The sequence below is a fragment of the Ursus arctos genome, unplaced genomic scaffold (genome assembly GCF_023065955.2).
Source record: "Ursus arctos isolate Adak ecotype North America unplaced genomic scaffold, UrsArc2.0 scaffold_7, whole genome shotgun sequence".
Classification (NCBI taxonomy): domain Eukaryota; kingdom Metazoa; phylum Chordata; class Mammalia; order Carnivora; family Ursidae; genus Ursus; species Ursus arctos.
The window spans coordinates 49952153-49977879 of record NW_026623089.1 but is presented as its reverse complement, the minus strand read 5'-3'; the positions used below and the strand labels follow the sequence as shown (position 1 = coordinate 49977879).

Genomic DNA, 25727 nt, shown 5'->3' with positions numbered 1-25727 from the left:
TTGTTGTTATGCTTTAAAGTTTGCCTGCTGTGTTTTTTAAAAAATCATCTGGAAAATGCCAGAAAACCCACATGCTTTAGTAATTGAGAAAAGTACTTCAGGGAAATAGGGTTTTTTTTAATGTAGGCCTTTGTCTCCTGTGTATCTTATAACCTGGTGGAGGCCCAAGATACTGAAAGTTTTAAAATGGAAAAAGAACATAAACAGAACTGTGTGGATCAAAGTAGTAAAAATCATTAGTGCTTTTTGAAACAGTACGTTATTGGCCTTATATAAGCCAATATAAAGTTTGGGTCCTCAAATTTTAAGTACATCGAAATGACAGCTTCCTTTTAAAAATTTTGTCACTGAGGGGCACCTGGGTGGCTCAGTCAGATCTGCCTTCTGCTTAGGTCATGATCCCAGCATTCTGGGATCGAGCCTGCGAGCCTGCATCGGGCTCCCTGCTCAGCGGAAAGCCTGCTTCTCCCTCTCTCTCTCCCACTCCCCCTGCTTGTGTTCCCTCTCTCACTGCCTCCTCTCTCCCTCTCTCTCTCTCTCTCTGTCAAATAAATAAATAAATAAAATCTTTAAAAAAAAATTTGTCACTGAAATCTCAGTGATAGTTTAAGAAGGAAATTGCTTACTCAGTTCTATAATGGTATATTCAAGGTATAGAAAGAACGAGCTATTAAGATATTTATAGATATTTATATCTAGTTTACGGTTTTTATATCTGTTATAGAAATCATTATTTGTATAGTAGATAGAAATATGTTTAAGGAGTTTCCTAAAAGTAGTTATCTGCCTTTGTGTTGGTTTTTTTTTCTAATCTTGACGAAGTGGGAGATACTTATTTGATCAAACATGAAGATTTCTGAAATTTGATTTATTTTTATGTATTACATATCTTTCTATATCTCATTTTATGAAAAGCCTTAATAGAGGATTTTTCTCAATTATTCTCAACAGTAGGCTTTTTTAAATTAAGTTATGGTTGCTGTGGTGTGGAGAAGCCATTTGTAGAGTAATTTTTTGTAAAAATGTTTAGTTAGCCTTCCTTCTGCTCTTGGGTTTATATGCATAAAATTATTAGAATGTTAATCTACTGAAAACCAATCACTGAGTAATTTTTGTTCCTTTTACTCTCTTCTAGAAGCCAATAGATCAATGTAAATAAATTATTGTTTCTGGTATGTTTATATGTATTTGGTCTTAAAGGAGTTGTTAGGACACACTGAGTTTTTGTTTTGTTTTCCTGTTTTCCCTGGACAGGCAGTGGAGGAGGAAATGGCTGTTCCTAATCACCTCTGCATTCGTCGCTGGACTACCAAGCATGTAGCTGTTTGGCTGAAGGATGAAGGCTTTTTTGAATATGTGGACATTTTATGTAATAAGCATCGACTTGATGGAATCACATTATTAACATTGACTGAATATGATCTCCGGTCTCCTCCTCTGGAAATCAAAATCTTAGGGGACATTAAAAGGTTAATGCTTTCAGTTCGAAAATTGCAGAAAATACATATTGATGTTTTAGAAGAGATGGGATACAACAGTGACAGTCCCATGGGTTCCATGACACCTTTCATCAGTGCTCTTCAGAGCACAGAGTGGCTCTGTAATGGGGAGCCTTCACATGACTGTGATGGACCCATCACTGATTTGAATTCTGATCAGTACCAGTACATGAATGGTAAAAACAAACATTCTATTCGAAGATTGGACCCAGAGTACTGGAAGACCATATTGAGTTGTATATATGTTTTTATAGTATTTGGGTTTACATCTTTCATTATGGTTATAGTCCACGAGCGAGTGCCTGATATGCAGACCTACCCACCACTCCCAGATATCTTCTTAGACAGGTAAGTTTTGTTTGTAGTTGCCAAGTTTGTAGAATGTTGCTATAACAGCGATGATAATAATGTATTGTAATTATGTTGTTTATTATTATTTTGGTTGATATACACTTTCTGTTTACTTTATCTGGTAATATATGAAGATACGCTTTGAAATTGCCTTTTTGTCCTAGTGTAAATTAGATCTTAAGCCTATGTGAGTGGGAAAGGCCGCTGCTTAGTTTATTTTTTTTATAGCTATATTACAGCTCCTTGGGCACTTGAGATTATAAAAGGGTTTCATGGAATATTGTCTGTAATAAATGAAATTTGGTTACTTTTTTTAATGATGAATGGGGTTTAGCTTTTCTAAAAGTAGGGGGAGGGCTCCTGTATCACCACATAAATTGCAATTATCACGAATAGTACAAACTGATTCGTTGGTAGTGTCTTCTTATTTTTATGAAATGCTGAGTGCATGAAAAAGAATATAGTATATGCATATAAAAAATAAGAATAGAACAAAATTATAAACTATTAGTTTTTATATTTGTGGTTTTTTAAGTTTTAAAGTTTGTAGAGCTTTCTTGTTTGTTTTTATAAAATGTTTTACCCTTCTGAAAGTGCCTTATAGTATATATTTTTTAAAATGAAATGAATCAAAGTATCCATGTTAAGATGGTAGAATGGCATACATATCACATTTTGTTCCTCTTAAACCCTGACTAAAAGTATAGTAAAGAGGTTTTTGTTTGCTTAAGTTGTAAGCCTACAAGGATGGGGCAGATAAGAGAGGATAAAACAGTCATACATTTTCAGAAGTTTGAAAGTAGATGGATGAGTGGCAACCAACAGACCTAAAATAACATAATTCTAGTACAGCAGTTAGGAAAACAAAACCAATCAGTCTATGTTGCAGATTTCTCAAAAGTTCTGGATACTGCAGGTGAAAGAAAGGGTGGTGCTAAAATAAGAATAGAGTGAGAACTGTTTAAGAAAGCTGTTAGATCCCTAAATCTCCTCGCCTATTCTATACAGTTTTCCCAACTATAAACAGAAGAACCCAAGGAAGTAAGGAAGAAAGCATGTGGCTATTTGAGGAAAGAGTATTCTAGGCAGAGGAAACAGCAAGGTGCAGAAATCCTGAATTGGTAGTATACTTAGCATGTTCAAGAAACAGCAAGTGAGAAATGGGGAGAACAGTTGGAGATGAAGTCTGAGAGGAGACAGGAATCCAGATTGTGTAGAGACTTGTAGACCATTTATGGACTTTAGCTTTCATTCTGAATGAGAAGGGAAGCCATTGGAAAGTATTTAGGAGAAGAATACAGTGATCTAACTTCCATTTTAAAAGGTAACTGTAGTTGTTGTATTGAGAATAGCCTGGGTGTGGATGTGGGTATGGGAAAGCAGGGATTAAATTATTGAATTCATCTAGACAGAAATGAGGTGAATTGGATGAGGATAGTAGTGGGAGAGATGGTGTGAAAGAGTCAAATTCTAGTCATATATTTAGAAAACACAGCCAACAAGATTTGCTGATAGATTTTCATGTAAGGTGTAAGACAAAGAAAAGTCAAGGATTACTCTAAGATTTTTGACCTGAGCATCTGGAAGGATGGAGTTGCCCTTTACAGAGATGGGAAGATTGTGGAAGGAGCTGAGCTGGAGAGAAAAAGAAGGATTTGGTTTTGGACGTGTCAAATTTGAGATATCTTTTACACAAAATCAGATGTCACATAAGAGATGCAAAGATGAGCTGGAGTTCAGAGAGATACAGGCTGAAATTTGGAAGTTGCCAGAATAGGTAAAGACATGGTATGAGATAAGGTCTTCCAGGGAATGAGTTTGGAAGAGGAAAGATTGAAGATGAAGCCCAAGAACATAATAACAGAAGTCTGAGAAGTAAAGGCAAAACAAGCAAAGAGAACTGAAGATGTCAGGGCAGAAAGAGAAAGTAGTATCCTGGAAGCCAGTTAAAAAAAAAAAAGTATTTTAAGAGGGCAGGAATAATTAATAATTAGCTGTGTCAAGTTCTGCTGAGGAATCAGGTAAAATGTGGGTAATTGACCACTGGATTTAGCAACATGTTGGTCATCTGTGACCTTCATAAGAGTTAATAAGAACAAAAGCTGATTGTTATGGGTTCAAAAGAGAATAGGAGACTTACTGGAATTTACCTGAAGATATATATCCACAAATATGAAACAACATATGTATAAAGTTATTCATTGTGACATTATTTGTAGTAATTGTAAATATTGGAAATAATCTAAATGCTTATCCATGGAAAACTGGTTGAATATACTAGTACATCTGTATAGCAGAGTACTATTTAATCATAAAGAAGAGTGAGGAAGATTTCTAAGAACTGATGTGAGCTGGTTTTAAGTGTGGGGCAAGGAAAGTATAAAATGAGTAAAACAGCTCTTGTTCCGTAAAGCAAGGGAGAGCACACAACCAATGAAAGCATGTCAAAAGAGCATTCGAGTTGGTTTGAAGGTGCTTGCACTGATCAAACTGGGACCGTTGGAACATCAAAAAGCATAATGATGGTAATGGATTCTAATATTTTGAGTAAGAGAATCTGTGAATCCATAGTGATAAATGAAAAGTGGTGGGGTGAGAGGGGAAATTCTTCAAGAATAATACGAATAAACATAGATGGCCTGTTTCGCAACATCCAACACAGTAATTGATTCAGGCAAGTCATCAGTAGATGCTAAAATCATTAAGTGAAAGGTCAAGGATATTCACATAATCTGAATATATCTCACATATTACTTAATTACAGGGAGAATAAGGTACCTTTACAATGGCATGATCTGACATGCATCATTTTAACTAAATGATCAAATGCAGCATTGCTGTGGGACAAAGTGACATTATGTGCATTGGATGTGATGTTCACAACATCACCTATATAATAATCTTGCCCCCTCCAAAAATATAACCTAAATCTGATCATGAGGAAATTATAAGACAAATCCAGAACATGGAACAGTTCTGAGGCTGAGGTTTTATATAGACTATAACCAAGGCATAGTGGGAGAAAAGAGGAAAACTGGCCTGGAAGAAAAATTAGGATCTTATTTTTAAAGCGTACAATTCAGTGGTTTTTAGTGTATTTACAGTTGCATAACCATCACCACTAATTCCAGGACATTTTCATCACCCTAGAAAGAAACTCCTATCCATTATCAGTCCCATTCCATTCCCCCCTCCCTCTATTCCCTGGCAACCACTAATCTACTTTCTGTATCTGTGGATTTGTCTATTCTGGACATTTCATATAAATGGAATCATACAATATGTGGCCTTTTTTGTGATTGGCTTCTTTGATTTAGCATAATATCTTCAAGATTCATCCATATAGTAGTATGTATCACTACTTTATTCTTCTTTATTACAAAATAATATTCCATTGTATGGATATACTACATTTTGTGTATCTGTTCATCAGTTGATGAATGGTTGTTCACTTTTTGGCTACAGTTAATAATGGTGCATATGAACATTTATGTACAAAGTTTTGTGTAGACCTATATGTGATTTTCAGTTTGCAATGGGGATTTGAAGCCAAATTTTCCATCTCTATTGTGCCTCCCACTACAAATCTTCATGCACTTGAGCAAGTATGCTTTATTCATAAGAGAATGGTAGCAGGTACTGTCAGTGTTCTTCCTGTATACTGTCAGATCTCTTTTTCATTTTCTTGCACACGGATACTCCCAATATCCAGCAAATGTGTCTCTGTTGGAGAGCTACATCTGGGCCGTTGAACACATTTTGCCTGCTTGGAAAGAGAGGCAAACATACTTAGGACTTTACATCCCACCCGCAACAGCCCTTAACCAATGACTGATGAGATGGGGTATAAATATTTTCTTTTTCTTCACTCTAATTGGGACAACTTTTAGGTCGGACCTACACTGTTTCGAAAATTCCACACAGGACTGAAGCATAGTTAACCCTTGCCATACTTACTCCACAAGGCTTTGTTTAATGTTTCACTCTTGCCTTGCTTACTCGCCTTCCTGATCTCATTTCCTCACTATACTAAGGTTTCTCTTGGGAACACTGCTACTCACTTTAACACCCATCTTTGTTTCAGAGTTTGTTTTCTAAACTTGTGTCACACAATTCCAAAACCTTCAGCATATCATAAATAGAAAATTAGAAGGAGAAAGGGATGCCTCTATAGGCATCCCACTTACAACAGTGAGAAGATGGCTGATAGCCATAATAGCAAGGGAAGAACCAGAAGCACTATAAAAAGCAAACATAAATAAAGGAGAAACTACTCCAGTCAGGAGCTTAACCTTCACTTCTCAATAGTCCCTGAGGTCATTACCATGTTCAATGCAATAATCAGTGTTCACAATCATGACTAAATTACCAAAGAAAATTAAATTTTTATCCAGAAAAAAGAGGCGTATCCATGTGTAATGCATTTTAGAAAACTTTGCATCAAAATAAATATGAGATATTGAGTAAACATTTCCTCACAACACTTCACTAAAATGACAGTAAAAGGAGATGAGGGGGAACTCTATAATCCCATGAAGGCAAAAACAATGATAATGATGAAAATTTGGAAAGTAGAATGCTGAATGCCTGTTTTAAGATTGGGAAGGGGGGGGCGCCTGGGTGGCACAGCGGTTAAGCATCTGCCTTCGGCTCAGGGCGTGATCCCAGCGTTATGGGATCGAGCCCCACATCCGGCTCTTCCACTATGAGCCTGCTTCTTCCTCTCCCACTCCCCCTGCTTGTGTTCCCTCTCTCGCTGACTGTCTCTATTTCTGTCGGATAAATAAATAAAATTAAAAAAAAAAAAAAAAAAGATTGGGAATGGGGACTAGCAGTGTCCAAGAGGTGAGTTTGTTTGTATTTCAGAGCTCCAGAAAAACTCTCAAAACAGGTGGCACCAAGCATCTTTCGTGACCAGGTACAGATAAATATGGGAGAATTGGTTGAAAAGCAATTTATGAAGCTTTTAGACCTTCTCGATTCCAACGGAAGATAGGTGGTATATTCTCCAGACTAGTTAAATGTGAGGGTCTCTGGGATACCATGCTCGAATGAAAACAGAGGTGCTTGTTTTCAGTATGTTTTCAAGGTGATTACTGTAAATTTACATACTGATCACTGAGACTTCTAGCTCCCTTCCTTAAGTAGCCAGACTTCCCATCCCCACTCCTACCCAGTGCCAGTTCTCTAAGCAGGAGAACAGATTCCTCACCTTGGAAAACCTGCACAAGAGAAAAGTACTGTAGGTATTGTGGTAGGGGAGATATCCCTATCTCATCTCTATCACTCTACAGTGGAACCCACAACATGACAAACTCAATCTATGCACACAGAGCATCAAATTGGTTTTTTAGTACTTCACTGTTAAATATGAATGGTCAGTCAAGAATGACCAGATATTTAAGGAAAACAGACCAACGCAAACAGAAAAAAGCAAAGTAGGAAACACAAAATAGGGATCAGAAGAACACTTCAAAAAAATAAGCATGTTCTCACAGATAAGAGATGTTACATTTTATGAGACAGTCACAGTAGGCTATAAAAAAGGAAAACTCAGAGGAAAAAAAGCTTTTGGAAAATAAAAAAAGTAGAAATTTAAAATCCAGCAGAATAATTGGAACATAGATTTGATGAAATTGCCTAGTATGTAGAACAGATGAAAAGTAACAGAGAGGGGCTCCTGGCTGGCTCAGTCAGTGGAGCATTTGACTCTTGATCTCGGAGTTGTGGGTTTGGGGCCCCACATTGGGCATAGAGATTACTTTAAAAAAAAAAAAATCTTAAAAAAAAGTAGAGGAGAAAAAGTAAGATTAGTCCAGTTGGCCCAACAGTAAACAAATATGGGTTCTAGAAAGAAAACAGAGAGAAAGGGAAGATATTACTTAGGATATACTACAAGGAAATTTCCCAAATTCAAAGAATGTGACTTTACAGATTGAAAGGGCCCACGGAGCACCCAGAATGGAGAATTGGAGGAGAAATGGAGAATGGAGGGCCCACTAAGCACCCAGAAATGGAGAATTTCAGAACACTGGGTATAGACTGAAGATCCTAAAAGCTTCTTAAGAGGCAGAACAAGTAACATACGAAGATTAGAAATCCACATAGCATCAGACTTTACAACAGTGGAAGCTAGAAGACAAGAGCAATTATCTTTAACTTTCTGAGAGGAAATAAGGTCTAACCTAGAATTCTCTGTCCAGGCAAACTATCAATTAGTTACAAGGCTAGACCCAAGGAAATTTTTAAGTTTGCAATTCTTAAAATATTTACTTTCCAACCCCACAGCTACTAGAATTGCTAAAATGAAAAAAATCGGTAACAACACCTGATGAGGATCCAGAGCACCTGATAGTCTTCATATATTGCTGGTAGAGATGCAAAATGACAGAACTGCCTTTTTTTTTTTTTTTTTTTTTTTTTAGGATTTTATTTATTTATTTGACAGAGACAGCGAGAGGAGGAACACAAGCAAGGGGAGTATGAGAGAGAGAAGCAGGCTTCCCGCCGATCAGGGAGCCCGATGCAGGGTTCGATCCCAGGACCCTGGGATCATGACCTGAGCTGAAAGCAGACGTTTAATGGCTAAGCCACCCAGGCATCCCCAGAACGGCTTTTAAAACAGTTTGACAGTTTCTTAAAAAGTTAAACATACCCTTAACATAGGACACAACAGTTTCATGGCTCATGGTCTTAATTCAAAACCACCCAAAACTGGATATATCCAAATATCCATCAAATATCCAAAATATCCATCAACCAAAGAAATTATAGATAAGAATGGATAAAGACTTATACATGGAATAACATGGGTAAATTTGAAATATATTATGCCAAGTGAAAATAGCCAGATCCAAAAGGTATGTAAATAAATACTGTGTGATTCCATTTATATGCCATTCTGGGAAAGGCAAACCTCTATAGGACAGAAATCAGTTGAATGATTGCCCCAGGGCTAGAAATGAGAGAGGGGATTGATTACAAAGGGACACAGGGCAACTTTTTGGAGTGATGAAAATAAATCTTTATTGTGGTGGTGGTTATATGACTGAATACGTTTGTCAAAACTCATTGAACTGTACACCAACAGGGGTGGTTTTTTTCTGGTTGTTAATTAAACCTCAATAAAACTAACAGTAAAAACAAGTTTAGGGGGTGCCTGGGTGGCTCGTCAGTTGAGCGTCCCGACTATTGGTTTCTGTTTGGGTCATGATCTCAGGGTTGTGAGATGAAACACTGCATGGGGCTCCGAGCTGGACCCGGAGCCTGCTTAAGATTCTTTCTCTGCCCTTCCCGCCCCGCCCCGCAAAAAAAAACCCAAACAACAAACAACAACAACCAAGTTTATCCTTCGCCTGTGTTTCTCAGAAAATAACTGGAGGTTACACACCATCAAAACTAAGGAGTAAACTGAAAAAGAGGAGAACATGGATTCAGGAAACAAAGAATCTAATACAGAAAAGAGGAATTTCCAAGATGAGGGTCAAGTTTTATTTCAGAAAAGAGCCATATAGGAGGACTAAAAAATGTAACCATACTAAGTTGGAAAAAAAAGAAGAGCTCTAGGAGAAATTTCCCCAAAAAGAAAAATTGGAATTGTAGAATAGTTTGAAGATGAAATGTGATGGCACACAAAAAACAGAGCAACCTTAAAAAAAAAGTTGTATTTTAGCTTTAGAGAATTCTAAGAATGTCTACTACAAGAAAGGGATTTAATCATTGTTCTCTACTGACTCAGCTGCAAATGATATTTACAACATATGTTAAGTAAAAGCCAGAAATTATTTTTTAAAAAATTGTGAAACAATATTGAGAATAGGGGAGGAAAAATGGTGGGAGTGGGTGGCAGGGGGACTAACTAAAAGATATAATGCTAAATAAAACAGAAGAGTGAAAGTGATTGCCTCTGGGGAGCAAGAATTAGGTAGGGTTGGGGCAGAAAATTTATTTTCATCCTAAACATTGTGAAACATTTGTATACATTTATATATACACATACACACACATATGGACATGCATATATATATATATATGTATGTATGTATGTATGTATTATACACATAGAGTTTTTTTAAATGTTCATTTTAAAAGTGTATATAGTTAAAAGTCACTTAAAGGAATCGTTCTTTTAAAGATGTATTTATTTGAGGGGGGAGGGGCAAAGGGAGAAGGAGAGAGAAAAAATCTCAAGCAAACTCCACACTGAGCACAGAGCCCGAGACATGACCATGACCATGACCATGACCTGAGCTGAAACCAAGAGTCAGATGCTCAACCGACTGAGCCACCCAGGCGCCTCAGGAATCTTTCTTTTATCTGAAAATTTGATATGTGAAATAACCCTTTCCCCAGTAATGCCAGATAAATAAGGCACCAATAGATTAAAAATACAGAAGAGGAGTCTTTTTTTCTGAGGTAATAAATAAAAGATAAGTCCCTGACTAAAGATGATTGATTCTCTTCACTTAACTCTGAATAAGGTTTGAAGTAGACTATTAATATCATTCTTTCAGATTTCATGTTTTCTTTTTAATAAATACCTTTATTTCCTTAGTTATAAAATTAACACATTATTGTACAAGAATTTTTAGTGGAAATGTACAAAGAATAAAAATAAGACAATAATCCTACCAGATGACCTGTTTGCACTAACTCATTTTCATCTTTACTCCCTTCCCTCCTCTGTCTCCTTTTCCTCCTCCTTCTCTTTTTATGTATATATTTATTTATTAAGATTTTATTTTTAAGTAATCTCTACACCCAATGTGGGGCTCAAACTTACAACCCTGAGATCAGGAGTTGCGTGCTCCACCGACTGAGCCTGCCGGTCGCCCTCTCTCTTTCTTTCTAAATTAAGAAATGTGACATGTATTTGGCTAATGAATAACCACTGGAGTTGTGGAGTTGGTGAAGAAAGAGGAATCAATGGAAAAGAGAAGAAAACAGGGATATAAAACAAAGGAGAGCAGAGAGAAATAAAGGAGTAAAACAAAACAAAAACTATTTACTGCCTCTAAAACAAAACCAAGTTTATTATAAGAAAAAAAAAAAGAGTCAAGTTCAAGCCCTGATTCTTCAATTAGCGCATCATGCAAGAAGTGAAACTTTTCCCATTGGTGTTTGTGGGCAGTTCTGTACCCAGGTCTACCGTGCTACAGGGAGGAAGAAAAGGGTTGTTACCTCTTCACAGACAACCATTAATTGGGAATCACAGACAGCAAAGAGGTTTTGATAAATGGAATACTTTATGAAACAGTTTTTCCCCCCAGTTTCTTTAAATACCATCTCCTAAAAGAGATAAAAGTTATAGGAAGCAATTTAGAAGAGTATCTTACTGCAAAGGGTGTCATTTACGTACATACACTTCTTGTCAGTCCAAAATGTAATTTTTTTCTGTTCCAGTGTTCCTAGAATCCCATGGGCCTTTGCCATGACAGAAGTATGTGGCATGATTTTGTGCTATATTTGGCTCCTGGTTCTTCTTCTTCACAAACACAGGTACCTCAGTTATTCCATTAAAAGACAAAGTATTTTGACTGTCTTGGATAAAGTTCATCAAACCTTGTCTCTTCCTTTGTAGTTACCCTGTTAATTTCCTTCTTTAGTCATTATGGAAAATGTTTTGGGTTTGATCAACAAGAAAATCACTGTGAGGTAATACCTACATGTTTAGTAGTATTCTGAATATATTCTGCAGGCAAAGATCAGAGATGGTGATGTTCAGCCATGAGCCAACCACAAATAGTCTAGCCGTAACTTTCTTTGAAAACAAATCAAAAATGTCATTTTCTGTAGAAGGATAGAAACTACTCCAAGAACAGTCTTTGGCCAAGGGCAATGTTTGGATGAAAGAAATTCTCTGCTTGGAGGAGGCCCATTAGAAAAGGGATTATTTTGCCTACCATATACATCTAGTTAGGTGGCTTGCTTAAGATGATACAGGAAATTGCTGAATAGGGAAAGTGCTTCTTTGGCACTTTCACTAAGAAATATAAAGGAAAGAATGTAAGGGGAGGCTTCTTTCCTACTTTAGTAAGGGGAAATTACTTGATTTAAGTAAAAAAAAATCAGGCATAATGAAAAAATTTGAAGAACTGTAAAGTTTGTGGATCTGCTCTCCATTGTCTGTGGACACTGATGAGGAATAGGGACACTTTCTTGAATTTTTTATCCTTTCTCCTCACCAGGAGGTATTTGAGGTAAACCAGCGATGTGCTTTAGGTCCTAAGCAGCAGTTATTTCATTGCTTTGAAGGTGAAAAGAAAGGTCGATCATTATTGTTGTCACACTTTTAGGCTGTATTGTGTTTCATTCTTTCCCATTTTCCAGCAATATTTTTAACTCTGGATTGCTTAAAACCAGAGGTGGTTTAAAAACATGTAACATCACTGCTGCTTTCTGGTTTAATTTTGGCTCACAAGACCCCTTGAATTTGAGTTTATCCACTCTTCAAACCAAGGAAGAATTTACCCGGTAGGTCTAGCAAAGCATAGCTGTGGCCAGTTAAATACAAGTTTTGGTGTTTAATTGGTCGAAGAAAGTGTTTCTTTCTAATGTGGCCTTTGTACTGCTTTCATTAGAATCCCCGGGCTTCTTGTTAAAATGTAGATTCCTAGGCTCCATCCCAGGTATACACACTAAAATATGAGATCTCTTAACTTGTGTTCAATGCTTTTTTGAGGGTGGAAAGAGCATTTTGAAAACATGTAAAGCATAGTCCCTGTGCTTAAGATGATTATAGTCTGTTTTGGTTTGGACATCTTAAAAAATTAATATGACAGCACAAGTGATAATACAATGCAGTTCAAAATTTTTGCTAGGTATACTTAATATAAAACTTGGTATTTAAAAAAACAATATTTTTATACTTTAAGTTAGGACAAGTTAGAGAATGTTTAGGATAGCTACTATCAGTAATCAATTTACAATGTTATTTATGAGCAGAAATTCCCTAGAATCATGTTTAATTTTACCTCTCGTAAAGTAAATAATTTATGGGCAATATATGAATAACAGCACTAACATTAAGAGTCAAGATAGGTACTAGTCTTACTTCTTTCTTGCATATTTCTTTTACTTTCTCTTTAGCCATATTTTCTTATCAAGAAAATGACGCTCTTAGGTCAGCATTGTCTGACATGGCAGATACTAGCCACATGTGGCTATTTAAATTAATGAAAATGAAATAAGATTAAAATTCAGTTCCTTGGATGTATTAGTCACATTTTAAGTGCTCAAGAGCCACATGTAGATACCTGATTGGACAGTGCAGTTATAGAACATTTCCTTCATTACAGAAAGTTCTCTTGGACAGTGATGCTTCAGATCTAAGATTTCTCTAAGATTTCTGTCTTCTTCAGAGAATCTAGTTCTAGTGGTTTTCCTGCATGCTCTCCTTTTACATAAACACTTGATGCCTGGAGTTTTTTGGTTTGCTTTCTTGTGATCTTTCTCTCTTTTTGGTCGCTCTGTTCACAGGTCAATACTTCTCCGAAGGCTCTGTAGTCTGATGGGCACTGTATTCTTGCTTCGCTGCTTTACCATGTTTGTGACCTCCCTCTCCGTGCCAGGACAGCACCTGCAGTGTACTGGAAAGGTAGCCTGCTACCTTCTTTATCATTCTTTCTTATTCTTGGTGGGTTGATGGCACCATATATGTAATAGGGCTAAGACTTTGCTTTTAATACTAAAATGTTTTTTAGGGGTGCCTGCGTGGCTCAGTTGGTTAAGTGTCCAACTCTTGATCTCGGCTCAGGTCATGATCTCAGGGCTGTGAGATTGAGCCCCCTGCGTCAGGCTCATAAGCTGGCCATGGAGCCTGCTTAAGATTGTCTCTCTCCCTCTCCCTCTGCCTCTCTCTTCTTTCTAAGGAATGAGTGAATGAATGAATGAAATGTTGAAAATGTGCGTTTTTAGTATTTTCAATACCTGTAATAAACCTCTAGAAATAATTTGGTAGAAATCTTAAGCCAGAATCTACCCCCCTGTTACATCTGTCCATTGATACTGGTTCTTTGCTGTGGAGCTGCAGTAAACAAGTTTCTTTCAATTATCGTTTTCCCTTTCCCACCATCCTGAGCATCTTTAGTTCCTCATATTGATGTGGAAGTGTTGGGGTTCGAAGAACATGATTAAGAAAGAATTATTGAAACATCTTGGGTGTAGTTAGGTGGTTTTATTAAAGCACAGGGACAGGACCCATGGGCAGAAAGAGCTGCACTGGGGTTGTCATGGGTGACTGATTATATGCTTTCAAGTTGAGAGGGGGTTAGGGGATAGTGTTAAGTCTCTAGGGAATTTTGGAAGCAAGGTTCCCAGGGCATTGAGGGGGCTAGCTGTTGTTAGGGAAAGGTCATTTATTACTGTCTAGTAAAACCTTAGTCATGAGACCCTTCATATGCATATCAGGGGTCCATTATCTTGGAGGATGGCCACTAACATGTATCTTGGGGGATAGAGATAAAGGAAGGAAGTTTCCAAAGGAATTTTTATATATTAAAGGAGACTTAAAAGATCTTGGAGGTCAGGATAATGTTAAACTAAAATTGCCTTTTGCCCTTAGCAAAGTGTTAACATCAAGGCCCCTGAGTTCCTAGAGGAAGGTCACTCTGCCTCTCTCAAGGACTTGTCAATGGGCTGTTAAGTTGCAAGGAAATTTAACTTTTTTTCTTTTGCCTTTGTTCTCCACATCAATATGACATGACTGTGGTCCCTTCAATGTCCTTATCATGATACTCCTTTTTATTTCAGTTTGACCATATTCCATTTAAAATAAAGTACCCACTATTCTAAACTTGACTCTTTGTTGGGATATACTAAATAATGGCTACTTATTATTTTTGTTTTAAATTTTGTAGCTTGTTTTGGTATATTATAGACAATATCTTCTCTTCTGATTAAATTGAGAGAGTGGAGATTATGCAGATGGGAACAAAAAAAAAACAAATACATTTAAAAACCTGAAAATCACCTGTACTTTATATACAGAATTGGCCTTTGTTGACTCATTAAATTTGGACAAAAGAATTTATTATCCTACTTTTCTAACCTTCCATGCTTTAGTTATGTATTGCCAAATATTCAAGTATATGTGTTAGCACCTTTGTTGTTATTTTAATATCGTTTGTATATGTGTAAAACAAAATTACATGTCCGTTTTGTTGCAGTATAAACAGCTGAAATGCCAACAAGGGAAGATGAAACAGCCAAAGGGAGATCAATAACTAAAAATATAGCCTGAGCTGAAGGGTGACAAAACTTTCTCCAGGTATTAGGAACAGGAGACTGACAGTAAGCAAGGGAGAAGGGTCAATATGACACTTAGGATTTATTGTGAAGGCAATGTTTTTGAAAATATATAAATTAAAAAGTAAAAGCTCACATCATCCCCTCTTCTTTCACCCATCCCATAAATAATCCTGTTAACAGTTGGGTATATAGCCACATAGACTTTTTTTTTTTTTTTTTTTTTTAAGATTTTATTTGAGACAGAGAGCACAAGCAAGGAGGAGGGTCAGAGGGAAAGGGAGAAGTAGACTCCCGGCTGAGCAGGGAACCTGATGCAGGGCTCGATCCCAGGACCCTGACTGGGATCATGACCTGAGCTGAAGGCAGCTGCCCGTTTGACTGAGCCACCCAGGTGCCCCCACATAGACTGTTTTTAAGCATGTTTACACACTCACATAAGTTTATATAATAGATACTTTTTTTTTAAAGATTTTATTTATTTATTTGACAGAGATAGAGACAGCCAGCGAGAGAGGGAACACAAGCAGGGGGAGTGGGAGAGGAAGAAGCAGGCTCCTAGCGGAGGAGCCTGATGTGGGGCTCAATCCCAGAACGCCAGGATCACGCCCTGAGTTGAAGGCAGACGCTTAACCGCTGTGCCACCCAGGCGCCCCTATAATAGATACTTTTTAAATAAAAGATAAGATTATATTGCTGACATGATTCTTTGGTTTATATTTTTTTAATAGTATGTAGTTTACTTTTTTCTGAAGAAATACATATAGCCATATGTAGCCATATGTTACATTGTATGATTTACCAGTGTTACATTGTATGATTTACCAGTTTCCAAATCATGTACATTTGTGTTGTTTTCAAATCTTACTATTTATAAATTGTGCCATTGTAAATGTTCTTATGCATTTATGCATTTTTCATTATTTAATCATCTACTTAAGATAAATTCCTGGAAGTAGAATTATGAAATCAAAGAATATGCACATTAAATACACATTGCACAAATGTCCAGTAGAAAAAACAAATTTTTCACTACTACCAACACTGTATGCATGTCAGTTTTCCCACTCCCGTGCCAGCACTACTTACTATCAATTATTGGAGTCATTGCCATTCTGATTAATGAAAGGTGATGATATGAGACTTATACAGTTTTATGTTTTAAAGATTTTTATTTATTTATTTATTAGAGATCATGAGCAGAGGGAGGGGCTGAGGGAGAGGGGTAGAGGGAGAATGGCAGAAGGAGAGAGCCCAACTCTGGGCTTGATCCCAGGACCCTGAGATCATGACCTTAGCTGAAGATAGAAGTTTAAGCCACTGAGCTGCCCAGGTGCCCCTACAGTCTTATGTTTTATATTTAAATATTTACTGTTTTGAATTTATTTCTGCACATGGTGTGAAGTAGGGATAGAACAATTTCCCCCCAAGTAGTATGGTAATTGATTAGGTTTTAAAGAATAAAAATATAAGCTTATTACACTGAAAAGAGAATTTCCTGTAGCTGAGGAATTTAATTGTGGGTCAGCCACTAAAAAGAATGTTATATGTGCATAGGCCTGTAATGTGTGCTACAAAATTAAATTAGATACCATTCCTCTACAGTATGGATAGCCCTTTTTCTGTCGCTAATGACTGTTTTTCATCATCAGTTAGTTATATATGGACATTTCTATTCAAATCTGCCCTAAATACTGTTAATTGCTTTACATTACAATATAACCTACTTATTGACCTGTATTATTTGTAGCAGTTGTTAAAAATAGAAAGTTAAGGTGATAGTAACTAGCAATCAAGTCCCTTACAGTAAACTCCGTAGGGCATTTTCATTGAAATAAAGTAATTGCTTGAAATCTCATTCCCAGAAGTAGGAGGTTTAGGGACAGAACCAAGAACCTACCTATTTTTGAAATGTAGCAATGGGCCCACCTTAAGGAAAGAAAATACAGAATATTTGAGACATTTAAAATTGGAAGGGACAAGGATATTTGAGTAACAGAGCAATGATTGTTTTCTTTTGACTGGCATCACTTGTTTCCTGCCCTTGTCTGAGAGAGATTTTCCTAGCAGTCTCTGTTCTTCACTGCCGTATTCTTATTAGAGGTCTTGGAAGAATCAAAGAATAGAATAGAATCAAACCATGTGTATTTTAGTAACTTTTCTTTCCTTTTCTCTAATAATAAATCCCTCTTCCTGTCCTCCCCTTCACTGAGGCAGAAAGGGAAAGCTAGGTAGCATATAATCAGCAGGTGAGATTTCTAATGAAATTGTGTTATCCAATGAGGTTGTTCCTGTTAATTAGCCATAGTAGGATCTTTAAAACATAGGACTTTGGTTTTTTGTTTGGTTGTTTTTTTTGTTTTGTTTAGTGAAGTGTTTTTTTTGTTTTGTTTTGTTTTTTGTTTTGTTTTGTTTTGTTTTTAAGATCTGACTTTATTAAATGATTCATGAACTGGGCAGCACCCCATCTAGCAAGTAGAGAGGCCCTCTAAGACATAGGACTTTGGAATTGGACTTCCTGGATTCACATCCTGGTTATGTTACTTACCAGCTGTGTGATCTCTCTAAGCCGGTTTCCTCAGCTGCATAATTGAATCACTTCATAGGATTGTTGTGGAAATTAAATACAGGAGCACATAAAGCACTTAGCGTGTCTTACACATAGTAAATGCATGTAAAATTTTAGGAATTCTTTGTCCTGTTATTACATGTTAAATGTCTTTTTTAAAAAGAAGGACCATTACTCAAACTCTTCTTCAAAATGGATTGCTTTTTTAAGCTTACGTTTGGGAGTTGGGATTGGGTTTGGCTGTTAATAACAGGAAATTCCAGATGGCATGGTTTAATAAACAAACAATGGTTTACTCTCTCTCATAAGAGAAATCTGAAATTAGGTCATGTGTAACTGTACGGACTTATCAAAAACCCATGATTCTTCTTTCTCCTCTCCTATCCTAACACTTCTGTATGGAGTTACCAAAACCCATGATTCTTCTTTCTGCTCTCCTGTCCTAACACTTGGCTTGCATCCTCAAGGCCATTTAGTGGTCCAAGATGGCTGCTGAAGCTTCAACTATCATGTCTGAGTTGTAGGCTCAAAGAAGGAAAGGTGAAAGACTTCCTCCTAGTTGTTATCTCTTTCTTTTGTAAGTAGCCCTCCCAGAACTCTTTTACACTTCCACTTACATCTTAATTGTGTAGAACTTAGTCACAAAACCACACCAAGCTGCAAGGAAGGCTAGGAAATGCAGTGTTTTGGTTGAGTTCGTTGCTACCTCAAATAAATTTGACATTCTGTTACCAGTGAAGAAGGGGAGAATAGATATTGAAAGTAGCTATTGTCTCTGTCATAGCCTATTTCTTATTGGCAAGAACAACCAGCAAATAAATACTACTGTATTATTGGATTAAAAACTTGAAAATATTTTGTGTAATAGTGACCTTTTCATTGTAAAGGAACTCTTAATAGAGAAATTTGAATAACATTGATTTCATGTCATTACCAGAATATTTCTGACCATCCTTTCTTGATGTCTGGAATTAATTAGACTGGGAGTCTGGTTGCTTTTGTTTAGATCTTATTTCTAAGTCATTCAGCATTTCAGTTTCAATGTGAGTGGATGTTTGGAAGCCCCGACCTCTCTAAGCTCTTGAAGCACTAATTTGTAGCTTTCTTTATAGATATATGGCAGTGTATGGGAGAAACTGCACCGGGCCTTTGCCATTTGGAGTGGCTTTGGTATGACCCTAACTGGTGTTCACACTTGTGGAGATTACATGTTCAGTGGCCACACAGTCGTCCTAACTATGCTGAATTTCTTTGTCACTGAATGTAAGTATCTCTTTAGTGCTTCCATGCATATTAGATGACTGGCTGCAGAGGAGGCTGTGGGAAGGGTGTCAAGTTCTGTGAAGAATGAGAGTAATAGACTGACCTAAGAAACATGTGACTTAGAAGCATTGGAAAGAATGTGGTTTTAAAACGAGCTTTCTGTCCTTTTCCCAGATACACCAAGAAGCTGGAATTTCTTGCACACTTTATCCTGGGTTCTCAACCTCTTTGGAATCTTCTTCATTTTGGCTGCTCATGAACATTATTCCATTGATGTGTTTATTGCCTTTTATATCACAACAAGACTCTTTTTGTACTACCATACTCTAGCCAATACTAGAGCGTATCAGCAGAGTAGGAGAGCAAGAATTTGGTTTCCGATGTTTTCTTTCTTTGAATGCAATGTGAATGGTACAGTACCTAATGAATATTGTTGGCCATTTTCAAAACCAGCAATAATGAAAAGATTAATTGGATAAAGTCTATCGTTGTAATGGGTTCCTGATTAAATATACAGTAGTTGTTGAAAGTGAATAACTTTGTTTCTCCCCCTAAGCTGTTCCTGGATGCCTTGCTTTTTGGCTTATATGTTGACAAAGTGAGTTTCCATGTTCTGAGTAAGGCTGTGATTATAGAAATCAAGAAAGAGCAATCAAGAGTCCTTACACATCCATTTGAATAGGAAGCTTAAGTAGATGTTTTTTACCCTTCTCTTTTGGCAGACTTAATGTTGTAATTGAAGTCAGGCTGTCACCCTCACCTGTTCAGTACTTGCTTATTGAACTTAAGCAGTTTGCTGATTGAAAGTGTTTTTGTTTTGTTTTGTTTTTTAACTTCATTAGGACACTAGTCAAGAAATAATTTTTTTAAGGTCCTTATTATCTTCAAAGGAAAAACCCCTACCAGATGAGCAGTACTTGTTCTTTGAACTAATCTCTGTCTTTTTAAAAAATGCTACTCTAGAAAAGTGATCTGTGTTACTAACAAATAATTTTTGCCTTCTGAACCATCTTTAAGAAAAGTATACTGAACATCCCAGGATGAAAGGGGCCATACATGAGGTGACAAGGTACAAATATAGTACTGGCATTTTTTACCAAAGTTGCGACAAAAGATGCGGTTCCTGTTTTGTTCTAAGGATTCAGTATGACTGTCAGTAAGTGTTTATGAGGGGAAAATGGCTGCGTCCATAAAAATAAAATTGGCTTAATTTTAGTGAGGTAGGTACCTGGAACAATGTTGTGCTATAGTTGTTAGTTAAACATATGACAGCCCAATTTTATGCCTTTAAATGATGTTACTTAATGAGCAAAATAGTGGAGTGTTTTACCAAATGTTAAATAAAGTTCTTATGTCCGTAAGTAGGGAGGTATGCATGCAAAGAATATTTTTTCTATTTTTGAAAAGAAATTTATAATGGTTGCAGGCATAATACAACTTTTTGGATTTTGAAATTTGTCATTCTTGGCCATCAGAAGTAAACAGTCTCAGACATATTTGGATATGAAAAAAGGTTTTGTTGTTTCTCATTTTTAATTACAATTGTGTACATACATTCTTTCTATTTAGTCTTAATTTGGCAGTCAGGAAGTGATATAACTTAGCTGCTGTTTACAACACCAGAAGTTTAGTACCTTAAGTATTTGACCTTTGTGATAACATTTGTCACTTTACTTTTAATGATTTTGGTTAATAGTAATGATGGTAGAATAGTTATGGGATTGGATTTTGAGCCCCAACTAATTGAGCTTAGCTACTTGGAATATTAATTGTGTAGTTTTTACATTCCATTTTAAAGCAAGGAGTTAGAAAAAGTGCTGGCATATTGAGGTCCAAAATTAGGCCACTTAGCAGAAACTCGCTCCGAATGTGGGTGAAATATTTATTTTTGCACTTTGAGTCATATTCCTACCCCTGTATAAGCTATAGAAGAGCTTGAATGGATTGCGCAGGAGAAGAATATTATGCAAACAAATTTCAGCCAGGGCTAAATCACCCCAATTTGAGTCTACTCTGAATATTGTTTTCTATTTCTCACCTGTGAAATGGCACAAGGCAATTCAAGTTTTATTATGCTTTTAAATCTCATACTTCAGAATCTTATAATATCCTAAATTGTTGATTCTAATACATGCTAGGAACAAAAATGTCAACATTTCATCTAAGGAAATTGCATAATCATGAAGGATAAGGGATGTTTCCTATACCTATACCACTTAGAGTACTTTGACCCTCGAGGTCAAAGCCCTGTAACTGCCATTCTTTCCAAGTGACACAGCAAATCTGTGGCAACATTAATTCAAGAATGTTAGATAGCTACTTAATGGTAAACTTCCTAGCATCAGTCTTCTTTCCTTCATATGGATTCAATTCCAGAACAAAATAGAAAAAAAAATGCAAGTAACTTTGCAGAACTGTTGATATTGAGTCCTAATAGCAGACTGCAGTGAGGATTGTAAAATAAGTTTTCAGCCTTGCATTTATCATATCTGATTTGAGAAAAAGGTAAGCTAGATTTATAATTTATTGTTATAACTAATACAAGGCAGTGTTTACATAAATTCATCATCTCCAAGTCTCTTTCTTGAAAAACTTTAACACAAAATTCTTTTCTTTTTTTAATATGAAACCTATGTTTTAGTTGTTTTTTTGTTTTGTACAGAAATTTCCAGATTTTGTCTTTGTATTTTTTTATCTTGTTAAAGTGTAAACCATTGGAAGGGTGGTATTTATATTCACATTTTGGTTGTGAATGTGCCTAGGTGGAGAAGTTACGTACATATTTTTTGATCCTGTCTACAGTTGCAGATTTATGAGAGGCTTATATTCTTAAATACTGAGACCTTAGTATAGAAGGAACCAAGAAGGTTTTTGATTGGGGTTACAAACTGGAGGTTGTATTGAAAGTCCTCAATGCATTTCTCTATATTCCTGGGGGTAGTGTAGCCTTTCTTTTTCCTTTTTCTTTTCTTTTCTTTTCTTTTCTTTTCTTTTTTCTTTTCTCTCCTCTCCTCTCCTCTCCTCTCCTCTCCTCTCCTCTCCTTTCTTCTCTTCTCTTCTTTTTTTTTAAGTCTATGCCCAGCATTATTACTAAAGGGTAATTGAAGTTCATAGAGAGTAGGAGGTTTTGTAGAAGGCAAGTGTGCTGTTACCACTGAATAATTTGGGAGAAACCTTTCTTGGCTATGATCCAGAATTCTCAAATGGTTACCCTCTCCATAGTTCTCAGTGGCTAGAATTGCTAGAGTAAAAATACAACTTCCACATGCTGGGTCTGTTTACTAGTCTTTTTTTTTTTTTTTTTTTAATCGGAAAGTAATGAGAGTAGCCTTAGAACCAGTCAGCTAAAGAAATGTGGACTGTTCACGAGAAAAAAATCCATTGACTGAAGACCTGCTGGTTGTGTAACTCTGACACTGCAAGTAGTGTTCTTTCTGACCCTGTACCTGCCGGGGTGTTGTTACTTAGAATTCCAAAAATCTTACAATTTGTAAACAGAGAACAGAGAAGCCAAATCCTTTTATAGCTGATATGAAACAGTCTGTTTTAGAGTCATCTGTTTGGAAAGTGTTATTTATATATTCAAAGTCATGTAACACTAACCTGCTTTGATTGTATTCAGCAAAAGGCAGTTTCATCATGAGTTTTATAGTAAACATTTTTTAAAGATTCTTGTTCCAAAATGCTTGAGAACGTTAACCATATTCTTGTTTTAAACTCCGTGATCTAATAAATGTATTCTTCGATAATCTTTTTGTAGACTTAAGTTATCCCTTACAAAGAGTAGTGACAGTAATCGTCCTGTGTCAGTTCTTTAAGGTATACAGGCATTTGAGACAAGAAAGTTCTCTTTTAGAATAGTCCAATAGCTTTCTTAAACAGTAGTGGTTTCTCTTAGATAGTTTCAAAGCCAACAAAGCATGTCAGTTTTAATGCCATCTTCACTGGCCGGTTAAGATGGTTTGCATTTGTAGAAAGTGTAGGTTGAATTACCCCTGTACCTCTACAGAGACTTGTTAGTAACATCAAAAGTCAGACTGTTTCAGGTGACCAATGAGAATGGAAAGAGGTTGAGGGTTTTTCCCTCTTGGTGTTTGAGTGGCTCTGAATGACTGAAATTACTATGAAAGTAGGTTTTGGTCTCCCCTCTCACCTACCCCTTACACCCAGTGAATGCCACCAATTTCAAGTAACTAAAATGGCCTATTACTTTACATCAAGTTCAATAAAAATATCTATGAAATCTGTAAACCATAATTCAGCTACCAGTAAAGTTGATTTTAGAATATGTTCTACCCTAAATTAGCCAAAGAACTTTTTATTCAGTGCATTCCATGTTTAAGCATAAGGAAGGTTTGTGCCTGATAGGAAGGGAGAGGGAATACTATGATAATTTCATTGTTATTTCAGGGCGGTTTCAATATGAACTGCTGGGTTGTCTGAATGGTAGCCAAGCCATGTTATTAATGTCGTCTTAAGAATGCTGAATTTTAATACTTTTTTATTCAGAGAATCTATGATTGTTAGGACAATTGAAATATTTCTGATACGGAACAAAGGAAGTGGAAACTGGTACTTAGTGGGGGAAGCAAAATTAGCTTGGACTAAAGTGGGCGTGTTTTGTTTAAAGAACTCTACTTAAATGTAACTCTGTCCACAGAGAAACTAGTATTACTTGAAGATGTGAACGTTCCTGTGGTAGCCATACCTTGAAGCACAGTGTTGTATATAAGTAAATATCTTGATTCTAAATTAAATCCAGATTTAACTATATATTATTTATATCTTTGTTGTATTAAAATGTTTAAAAACACTAAAAATAAAACATTTGAAAGTTGAATTGCAGTCTCTTATTTGAATGTCTTTGCATTACTAATGCAGCTCATCTATTTTTTATACAGTAAATTTTTATTTTTGCAAATGATTGGGCCCAGCAACTTTAAATTTTAACACAGTATCTAGTTCCTGGCATTGGCTAATTTCTTAGTTGTCTATCAGATAAGCCGTTTGCCCTTTCTCCTTTCATTTGTGTAAACGAGGAAAGAAAAGTAATCTTCCTAAGGGCATTAGAATGACTGTAGTTTAAGATGAGAGGGAGGGAAAAGAAGCAAATAGCTAATTATTCCTAAACACATTAAAGTTTTTGTTTGGTTGGTTGGTTTTGATTTAATTGTAGATTATATGGGAAGATGCCATCATCCTGGCAGGTCAGCTTTGGAAATAATGATGAACAGGGAAAGAAGGGAAAACAGCTGTTCAAGGTAGCTCAGTAGCCCAGAACCATGGAGTAATTGAAACATTAAGCATTGTCATAGTGCCAGATGAACTGAATCCATGACTGAACTTATTTTCATGACCACTACTAATTGTAGCCTCTCTGGTGGTGGCCCCAGCTAGTGTCTCTCGGGAACTCTGGGAAAGAATAGTCCAGGACAGACCTAGAGGCTACTTGGTGGGACAGAAAATGCACCGATTTAGACTCTGAAGGCCTGGGTATGAGTTGCATCTCTGCCACTGGTTAAACTGGGTCTTTTCTTCCAGCTCCACTTTATGTGTAAAAAGGGGAGAAAAAAATGCCTTTCTCATAGGTTGTATTAAAGGCCATATATAAAAGAACTCTACCCTTCCTGGCTTAGTAGCTGGTACATAATGCTGAAATATTAGTTGAATTTAGGTCAATAATAAAGGGCCTATGCCCCCCAGGAAATTAATAATCTAGCTGGGAAGTTGACATGAAAAGGTAGCCAACAACATTCATTGGTAGAATAAACCTGCAGTTTTAAAGCTGCCTGGTTAAACATCTTCAGGGATAGGGGAAAGGGAGGTAGGGAGTTTGTACCATTTTCATGCAGAGTTGGTGTTTTACATATTTGATTTTCCTTTGAAAAAAGAGTTGAGGATAGTGGAAGGATATGTTGGCAAACAGCTGAGTCAATAGATAATTTTACTGTCTTCATTTAATGATAGCTTGGGCTCAGTGGGTACTGAGGGTCCAAGCAGAATTTACTAAGCATGTAAAACTTAAACTGAGCCTTCCCTGAAGGAAAAATTCATAAGAACATGATGAAAGGTTTAGAAAACTTATTGTCATGCAAAAAATTGGATTTGTGTATGTATTAGGGAACTGTGGACAGGGTATGTGTTTTTTAATTTTTTTTTTTTTTTTAAGATTTACTTTATTATCTGAAAGAGAGCGAGCAGAGGTGGGGGGGAGCAGAGGGAGAGAATCTCAAGCAGACTCCCTGCTGAGTGCAGAGCCTTAGTCTCACAACTCTGAGATCATGACCTGAGCTGAAATCAAGAGTCAGATGCTTAACTGACTGGGCCACCCAGGTGCCCTGACAGGGTATGTGTTTTTAATACGAGCATTGGAATGCCTGTTGCCAGGATGTGAATTGTTGGGACAGGTATACGTAGTTTTATGAAACGGGTTAGTTAAGGGCACAAATATAAGTAAAAAAGAGAGAGGTAGGATGATGGAAAGTACACAAAAGATCAAACTGGAGATAAAGGAAAGGCTACAGACCCCAATATAATAGGTCACGGGACCAGGCCTGGGCACAGCTTGTAGGAAGCCTCTGCACCTAGCGAAGGAAGATCAAGACCCCCAGAAATGAAATGCCAAGTGCTACTGGATTGTGTAATATGACTGTAGGATATAATATACCCTGTATCCAAAATGGTCTATTTTATGGTCAAGTAGCTCACCCACCCATCTAAGTGCTGGGCAGCCAGCATGAATTGGAGTGGGAGCAGCTCTGGCAGAGACTTGAGATGAGTGCTGGGGCAAGAGAATGCCT

At 36.7% G+C, this 25727-nt stretch overlaps 1 protein-coding gene across 4 annotated transcripts in view; it reads left to right on the top strand.

Annotated features, from left to right (window-relative positions):
* Nucleotides 1–23767, top strand: part of SAMD8 (sterile alpha motif domain containing 8) — a 40919-nt gene extending 17152 nt beyond the window's left edge. For all 4 annotated transcript variants that reach the window (XM_026504515.4, XM_048218667.2, XM_044386215.3 and 1 more), the window contains 5 exons: nucleotides 1255–1847; nucleotides 11253–11348; nucleotides 13329–13446; nucleotides 18777–18927; nucleotides 19102–23767. In XM_026504515.4, coding sequence (XP_026360300.1) covers nucleotides 1255–1847; nucleotides 11253–11348; nucleotides 13329–13446; nucleotides 18777–18927; nucleotides 19102–19406 — 1263 coding nt within the window. In that variant the 3' untranslated portion in view covers nucleotides 19407–23767. The remainder of the gene's footprint in view (nucleotides 1–1254; nucleotides 1848–11252; nucleotides 11349–13328; nucleotides 13447–18776; nucleotides 18928–19101) is intronic.
* The last annotated feature ends 1960 nt before the right edge of the window (nucleotides 23768–25727 follow it).